This window comes from Lycium ferocissimum, chromosome 6 (assembly GCF_029784015.1).
Source record: "Lycium ferocissimum isolate CSIRO_LF1 chromosome 6, AGI_CSIRO_Lferr_CH_V1, whole genome shotgun sequence".
NCBI lineage: Eukaryota > Viridiplantae > Streptophyta > Magnoliopsida > Solanales > Solanaceae > Lycium > Lycium ferocissimum.
In genome coordinates this window covers 71612312-71621694 of record NC_081347.1, presented here as the reverse complement: position 1 = coordinate 71621694, position 9383 = coordinate 71612312, and the positions used below count along the sequence as shown (strand labels likewise).

At 35.6% G+C, this 9383-nt stretch overlaps 1 protein-coding gene across 1 annotated transcript; it reads left to right on the top strand.

Annotated features, from left to right (window-relative positions):
- Nucleotides 1-3837: 3837 nt before the first annotated feature.
- Nucleotides 3838-9164, top strand: LOC132060303 (probable glycosyltransferase STELLO2). The gene is made up of 3 exons (XM_059453275.1): nt 3838-5666; nt 7077-7203; nt 8476-9164. Exons 1-3 carry the CDS (start codon nt 3958-3960, stop codon nt 8941-8943), a joined length of 2304 nt encoding a protein of 767 aa, XP_059309258.1. The 5' UTR covers nt 3838-3957; the 3' UTR covers nt 8944-9164.
- The last annotated feature ends 219 nt before the right edge of the window (nt 9165-9383 follow it).

The window sequence follows — 9383 nt, the reverse complement described above, 5'->3', positions numbered from 1 at the left end:
ATAAAATATCTATTTATCTCAACGTCTACTTCACAATGCTCTAAATTTTATTTTTTAAAGAATAGAGCTGTCTTTACAGATAACCATCAGAAAACTAATTTTTTTTTGCCAAAAATGCAATACGTGATGAGCAACAAAGAGTTCATTTTTTGTTGATTATGCATTTTATAAGTTGTTAATGAAGTTGCTGGACAGATTTTACTTTAGATTCTTAAATGTTTAGTGGCTGGACAGATTTTACTTCACATTAAACATACACAGCAGTGAAACAAAAGATAAAACAGTAGAAACAGTGGAGAAATAGGTGAACTAATTCAGTCAATTATCAGCAGTCAGATATCACAAAACCGCGTTGGCAAAAACATAAAAACTTTATTTTTACCAATTGACATAGTTGAACATCACAAGTTGACGTAAACTCAAGTTTTGGATGATTGGAAAGTAGATTACTTCGACGGGAAAGACAAGAAAGTGAACGAGATGAATGAAGCTCCTAAAGGCGTCAAGGATTCTGTTCTGAAAACAGTTCTAGCAAAACATTCCTTTTATTTTAGTTTAGCAACAAGTAGCTTCTCTTTTTTCTTTTTTCTTTGTATTTGAAATTTTGGAACTCGGCTTTTCAAAGTCTTACAAAAACAACGCCACCTCGCAATTCATTGAAACGCCTACCTCCTTAAAAATATATGTTTTATGACATTAGAGAATAGTTGAAATTTCATTACAAACACAATCTATCTGAAATCCTAGGATTCATGAAAGATAAAAAACAAATCCCTAAAAATTGATATATAATGAAATCCTAGGATTCATGAAAGATAAAAAATAATTCCCTAAAAATGGATATATAATGACCCTTCAATTGAGAAAAAAATAACCAAAACTTAGCAAACTAGCCAAAGTTTACACCCCCCAAAATCCAGAACTTAAAAAAATCGGAAAACTAACCACAAAAGACACACTTTACAGCTAAAAATATTGCTTCTTCGATTATTGAAGAGGAAATTAAATTCAGAAATCAAACAAAACAAAGATCTGATGAAAAAGTAGAGTATGAATAGGAAAAATAAACCAAAATAGACATAAACTGATGCGAGGGAGGAGATTGAGATAGCAGCAGAGCTTACCAGCGGTTGGAGCAGCAGAGCAGGTTCTGTTCCTTCAAGGCGTAAGGGTTCTGTTCTGAAAAAGAACGAGCAAAAGTTTTTTTATTTTATACTTTTTGATTATTTGGAGGGAATAGTTAATTATTTGGGGAAAGAATTGGAGGGAACATAAAATGCTTTCAATTAGTCATTTTTAGTAGTAAATTATTTTGAACTTAAGTAGATATTTTATTGTGTATTTAAGGTATATATGCTCCTGTACAAGCTAAGAGAAATTGTTTGACGAAGTGGGCTTTGGTTGGTCTATGGCGTAGAGGGTTTGAACTCCTCGAGTTGTGGTAGAACTTGTTGTGTGGTAAAACGCCAAGGTTCGTGTATAAACTTGAACTTGAAATATTTTATTTTCTGAAATTTTGAAGTATCTTGATGGGTTGTTTCCTTACTCTTCGTCTTATATTATGGTATGGTTATTGTCTCAAGTATTGCAAAACTTTTGCTAAATCGCCCACTTGTACGAATTGCTTGATCATTTTGCATTCTTGTTGGAACTTTGTCCTTCTTGTTACGGTGACTTGTCATCAATATTGGCATGCCCCTCGATTCGGATCTTGCCCATCTTGACCAGCCCATCTTGACTTTGGATTTACATAAACTAATCAAAATCAGAACAAAGCAATAAATTTGATCAATTCTATGTTGTTGACTAAAATTATGATTCGTAATGTTGAATCTCAACTGAATATCAGTTGTTTAGTTCATAGAAGATGATTTGTTGTTATTTTCAAATATTAACAAATCTAAACTTAATAAAGCATCAAATTGAGTTGAATTATGTTCAATTGAAACGCTATATATTATGTATTTATCTTTTCCGATGTTGTAGCAGCAAAATCAATGGAGATTTCTCCGGTGAAATGTTGGAACGATTGAAAGGTTTGTTGTTGGAATGATGGATAGGTTTAATTGGATGTTTGGGGTTCGTTACAGACTTTCAGGTTTTTATATGTGATGGGTAGGGGTAATAACGTCTTTTCTTATTATTTTTTAGCTTAGAAGGGCAAATATTAAAGACCACGCATTACGGGGGCAAAAATTAAAGACCAACGCATTTGAAGGGCATTCGCGCGAATTGCCCAATTTTTTTTGGGCAATTTGCACCATTGTTCTTATTCAGGGGTGGTCTTTAATTTTTGGCCCTCCAATTCTTTGGTCTTTAGTTTTTGTCTTTCGCCTAAAATACATCAAGGTTCTAGGTTCGAACTCCAGCTCAGTAAAAAAAAATCGCAAAGCAGAATTTTATAGCAAAATTAGGCCTATCCGGGGCCTAACTTGTGTAGAATTCCAGCTGAGTGAAAAAAAATAAAAAATTGTCTTGCTACCTTATAAGATAGAATTTTCCTGAAGCCTTAACTTGCAATTTTTTTTTTTTTAACCGAGCGGGGGTTAGAATCAGAATCTCAGGGTATTTTTGAACAATTTTTTAAGCGAAGTACAAAAATAAAAAACCAGCAATTTGAGGGCCAAAAATTAAAGACCAGTGCCTTTGAAGGACAATCCCTGCAAAAAAAAAAAATGATTTTAGATATTTGGGTATGAGATTGGCATATAGTTGATTACTCAAATTGTAGAGTACTTCAGTCGAGCTTGTACCTGCACAACCTGAAACAAGACGGAACCAAATGAAAGCTCTCTAATAGCACCATGAGCTATTGTCCAGTCTACTTTTTTCTCTACTAATTCGGCCGATATACACCTTAATCGAACATTGTCCATATCCTACGCAAAACAGTCAGTTCGTAGGGAATAGCACTCGGGATATTAATTAATGAGTGAATTTTTCTCGTAAATCGTTACAAGGGCAGTTATTTAGTATGTTATGTTTGTTGAGTTCACTAAAGAAGAAGTTACAATAACGAGCGGTCTGAAGTTGTTTAAAGTTGGCTAAACTCTAAATAATACTTGAAAACTTGATATATTTTAAATCGGGATTCTCAAAGCGGATATCTAGTGCAGCTCTTATTTGACTTTGGGGGTTGAAATGCACAGATGGCTCCTTTTGAGGTTTATGTTTTGTCCATATTTTTAGAAGTCTTGCTACATAACCGAAAGAATGAAACCAACTCTAGAACAATTGATCTAAAGTTTGATTATAATTTTTTTCGCCATTAGTTCAGTTTGTTCTTTCAACTTAGGTCATCAGGTCTAAAATTTCTCGTGAACTTGTGAGTGAAATTCTCCAGACAACTTCTTTTTGAGTTCCAAATTTATTATTTTACCTTGTTCAACCACTCAATAACATGAGAATATAGATAATTCTTTACTTCCCAACCAATTTTTAACCTTATTTTTCCTGGTTCATAACTTCAACAAATAACTTACACCTAAAGTTTTGTTCTCGTTTGCCTTTCTTTTTCTCAAACTTTTATGACTTCATCCAATTGAGTTGTTTTCTTCTTTCTTTTCAAAAATCTTGAGTTAGTTGATTTGTCCTATTCTTGAGTTATTGGCCACCCAATCTCCAGATCATCAACATAAATAAACTAACAAACAAAAACTCAAAAAAAAAAACAAAAAAAAAAAATAAAGAAAACAAAAATGGTAGAGTCCTAACAAGTGAACATCTCACCAAACTGCCCCAACTGATGTTAGCCTTCAAGCTAAAGCAACCCCACCCCCCCAACGCCCCCACCCCCACGCCACGCCACCCCCCTCCTCCATACCCTGTCGGCAAACACAAAAAACACACACTTAAAGATTCAATTTTTCTCCCAAGTCAATATTACTAGACTTCAAGACCTCAAAATAAAGAACACATTTTTTCTCTTTTTGTGAAAATTAAGGTTGTGGGGTTTCAATGTTAATCCAAGATCGTGATGATGGTAGTCCTAAATCATCAAAAGGATCAAAACCCATTAAGGAAAGATCACAAATTCCATTATCAATATCATCAAGAACCAACAATCTTGATTTTTCCACATGGTTTTCTGATAATCTTTACAAAATTATCACTTTTTTCCTCTTAATTTCAACCATAGCCATTTTTTTCTACCTTAAAAATGTTACTACTGATACCACTACTCTCCTTTGTTTACAAACAACTCAAACTCACTCAATTAAACCTGAGTTTCCAAAGATTAAATGGAATAATATACCAAGTATACAAGATGGGTATACACCTTATGCAAATTTTCGATCTGAGAAATGGGTTGTTGTTTCTGTATCAGATTATCCATCAGATTCACTTAAAAAGCTTGTGAGGATTAAAGGGTGGCAAGTTCTTGCAATTGGGAATTCAAAAACTCCTAAAGATTGGAACTTGAAAGGTACAATTTACTTGTCTTTGGAAATGCAAGCTAAGTTAGGATTTAGAGTTGTTGATTACTTGCCTTATGATTCTTATGTTAGAAAAACTGTTGGTTATTTGTTTGCTATACAACATGGTGCTAAAAAGATTTTAGATGTCGATGATCGTGGCAATGTAATTGACGACGATATTGGTAAACATTTTGATGTTGAATTGATTGGTGAGGATGCTAGGCAAGAAGTGATTTTACAGTATAGTCATGATAATCCTAATAGGACTGTGGTTAACCCGTATGTGCATTTCGGGCAACGGTCTGTTTGGCCTAGAGGTTTGCCATTGGAAAATGTAGGTGAGATTGGACATGAGGAGTTTTACACTGAGACTTTTGGTGGAAGACAGTTTATTCAGCAAGGGATCTCGAATGGTTTACCGGATGTGGATTCGGTGTTTTATTTTACTAGGAAGTCGGGGCTTGAAGCATTTGATATTAGATTTGATGAGCGTGCCCCTAAGGTGGCATTGCCCCAGGGTATGATGGTGCCGGTTAATTCATTTAATACGCTTTTTCATACGTCTGCATTTTGGGGTTTGATGCTTCCGGTTTCTGTTAGTACAATGGCTTCTGATGTTTTAAGAGGATATTGGGCACAAAGGATATTGTGGGAGATCGGTGGGTATGTTGTGGTGTATCCTCCTACTATTCATCGGTATGATAGAATCGAGGGATACCCTTTTTCAGAAGAGAAAGATCTACACGTGAATGTTGGACGTTTAACCAAGTTTTTGGTAGCGTGGAGATCAGGTAAACACAGGTTGTTCGAAAAGATTTTGGAGTTAAGCTATGCAATGGCCGAAGAAGGCTTTTGGACGGAGCAAGATGTTAAGTTCACTGCTGCATGGCTTCAAGATTTGCTTGCTGTTGGGTACATGCAGCCTCGAGTAATGTCTTTAGACTTGGATCGGCCAAGGGCAAGTATAGGCCATGGCGACAGGAAGGAATTTGTACCTCAGAAGTTGCCATCTGTGCATCTTGGGGTAGAAGAGATTGGTACTGTGAATTATGAAATCGCCAATTTGATTAAGTGGAGGAAGAATTTTGGCAACGTTGTGCTCGTAATCTTTTGTAGCGGGCCTGTTGAACGTACTGCCTTGGAGTGGAGATTGCTTTATGGCAGGATATTTAAGACAGTTATCGTATTGTCAGACAAGAAGGATGTAGATCTTGCCGTTGAAAAAGGAAATGTGGATTATATATACAGGTTAGTCATCAACATCATTTTTCTTCACTTTTTAATTGTTGATAAAAGTTTATAGTTTCTGTTATCTTGGGTGGCAAAGTATAAATGTGAAGCGCTGAGTTTTACTTGAAGATTTGCTGCAAATGATGTTGAAGAGTGACCTGGAACTATTAAATTTTAACTGCTTGAAAGCTATCAATTACTTTTCCTTAATATAAAAGTTCATGACTCATATAAAGTGAAATAGGTCATTAAAACTTAGTACGCCATACATGGAATATGTAGTAACATCTAACATATGATATTAGTGTGTCCCCATTCTACGTACTTTTGAGCAGAAATATTTGTGTTCTGAGACTGGCACTATATGTTGGTTTAGGAGTTTTTTTTTTCTTTTTTCTGGGTCACGTAGAATAGGGAAAAAGAGGTGTCTCAGGCGAAGTTTCAAAATAATGTTCGTAGTTCGTACATAAGTGATCTCGATTTTTAGGTTGGAGAGGAAAAAAGCATCAAGCCTGGCTGTAAATCTGGTGATACTTATGCTAAACAGGACCTGGAGCTTTAAGGGTGCTTGCCGGAGAATTTACTTTTAACTTATAACTCCACTCTTTGATTGTTGATAAGCTCATCAAATGAAAGGGTGGAGACTTTTTCTTAAACATCTAATCGCTTTGCTTCATATTCTAGTTCATTTTCGGATAAAACTTTTGTATAACACTTGTTGCAATCTGCGACTCTTGTTATACCAACCAGTAAATCAGTGCTAGCAGTAATGGAAGATACGCCTACCATGAATGGTACCATATGCAAAAATACCATTAATGGAGTGTGTGACCATTTCGTCTAAAAGTTTAAGCTGCTAGAAAGAGCACACTTCTATTTACTTAATTATATCTTCAAGATGTCCTTCACATGCGGGCTTGATTATTTTTCATGGGTCAAGCACATGCATATTCTTTTTGATAATGAGTGGTAGTGTACGGGAGCTTGGTGCACCGGGTTGTCCTTTTTAATGGGTGGCAGTGAGACTCGAACCGAGGACCTCTGCCTGCTCACTTACCAGATTGTGTGACCATCTCATCTAAAAGCTTAAGCTGTTAGAGTTTATTTACTTATTCTTTTACGTTCAACAATCATGAAAAGAATTGCGTCAGTACAATAAAATTAATTACTTCAAGAAAATCGAAAAAAGAGATTATATGCCTGTGAGTATTTTCCATGAAAGGTCCTCCATTTGAAAGACCAGCAGTCAATAAGAAATACCTTGTGGAGCCAATTTTAACTGGATAAAGATTTAATTTCTTTTGAAATATCATGACTTTCTAGTTATTCTTTATTTGGAAACTGTTTCAATCATGTTAGTCTAATTTTTCGGCCTTGCTACCTTCCGATGTTCTTAATTAAATACCATGTTGGAATTTTTTTTTTCAGATATGCGCCAAAAATATTTGATAGATACACTAGTGCAGAAGGCTTTCTATTTCTTCAAGACGATACTATCCTTAATTACTGGAACTTACTTCAAGCAGACAAGTCTAAACTCTGGATAGCAAACAAGGTAAGTACAATTATGAAGTCCTTTTTTTTTTGGTATCAACTTCTTGTTAGGGGAGGTTTCTACTATTTGTTACTCCTCCTGTTTCAATTTGTTTGTCTTATTTTCGTTTTTAGTCTCTTTAAAAAAGACTAAGGCTGCGTACAATAGGCCCTTGTGGTCCGGCCCTTCCCCGTCCACGCTTGGCGGGAGCTTAGTATACCGGGCTGCCCTTTTTTTAAGTCTGTTTAAAAAAGAATGTCACTTTCTATAATTAGTAACTCTTTACGCCAAACATCTTATATGGCATATTTAAGATTCAAACGGCTTTTTGGTGCACTAGACACATCTTTAGTTTAAGACCACAAGATCAAAAGTCTTAAACTCTCTTTCAAGTCAAACAAAGACAAACAAATGAAAAGGAGGGAGCAATTCTTACTTTTTATGGTTTAATTGAAGGAATTTACCGTTCTCTGGTTTTACAGTACCAGTTTCTCAAAAATTTACTGTTCTCTGGTTTCTTCTGTTACTTGTACTACTTCTTGTTACTCAAAGGGAATTAAGAAAGAAATATACATATCTGTATGTAGAACAATCTATGTAATGCTCTTTATTTCGTTGTTCATCTCGGAGAGGAGATATTTTATCTAGACATAGGACATCTGAGTCAATCATCGTGAGGGAAGAAATTTCATCGTGAGGGAAGAAATTTCATCCTATGATGTTTTTGGACATTGGCCATTGTGATATATACTTTATGGATCTGTAGCTTGAGGTTTTTACTTGGGGCTAAAGCTCATTTGCTTGATCATCCAACTGCTTCCAGTAGAGAGGGGGAAAAGGGAAACTTTTTGAGTTCGTCATTTGATTGTTGGTTAGAGTTATGCAGGTATTAGTAATGCAGGGATTAGTTATGCAGGGTTTTAGACTTTTAGTTATTCATGTATTAGTTATGCGGGATTGTAAACTAGTATTTGGTTAGAGTTATGCAGGTATTAGTAGTAATGCAGAGATTAGTTATGCAGGGTTTTAGACTTTTAGTTATTCATGTATTAGTTATGCGGGATTGTAAACTAGTAACTAAACACCGTACTTGGTGTGCTGAATTTAATACATAACAACTGAATGCTACTACACCTGGTACTAGTTATGTTGGTTTTAATACATGAATAACTCACTTCGTAACCAGCAACCAAACGACCCCTTACTTCTTAATTTATAGTCGCAAGTGATTAGTTCTCAAACCTGTCCAACCCAATAAGTAATAGTCGTCTTATTTATTTCTTATGCATATAGGTATCCAAGTCATGGCACGATGTTCCAGTAGCTGGCAAACCAGACTGGTTTGTGAAGCAAGCAGCCGTTGTTAAGAAAGTGGTAGCAACAATGCCGGTACATTTGCAAGTCAACTACAAAGAGTCAATGAAAAGCGATGACACCTTAACGATATGCAGTTCGGAGATATTCTACATCCCTCGGCATTTTGTATCCGACTTTGTTGACCTCGTGAATCTAGTTGGGAATCTAGACATGCATCATAAGGTTGCAGTGCCAATGTTTTTCACGGCTATGGATTCTCCACAGAATTTCGATTCAGTTTTGAATTCAATGATTTACAAGAAGAAGCCTCCTGGTAATTTAACGACAATCTATTCAGCCGAGGCACCTGCAATTCACCCGTGGAAAGTGTCAAGCGAGCAAGAGTTCATAAAGCTGATCAGAGTTATGGCAGCGGGCGATCCCCTGTTAATGGAGTTGGTATAGTGTAATGATAGGTTCACTCACAGGGAAAGTGTAAAACATGTAAAGTTTTATGTGCAGCTGAATTCTGCTATTCTTTTGTACCATTCATTAGTAGAGGGGGAATGGGGTGAAAGAAAGGTTTTGTGCTTTTGTAGATTTATGTTGTACTACTGTTTTTAACCCTCAAAAAAGTTTTGTGCCAAGAGAAATTGAAGGAGAAAACAGTGCTAGCTTTCCTCTGATTTTCATTTTTCTGAATATGATACTTCCTCCATCCCAATTTATGTGAAGTTATTGGGCACAGAGTTTAAGAATGAAAGGAAGACTATTGAAACTTGTGGTCTAAAATAAGCCGTAAATATTTGTGTGACTATAAATCGTCTCATTAAGGGTAAAATGGGAAGTTTATAGTTATATTATTACTAGATAAGTTTCTATAGAGCATGCTTTGATCATCTTTA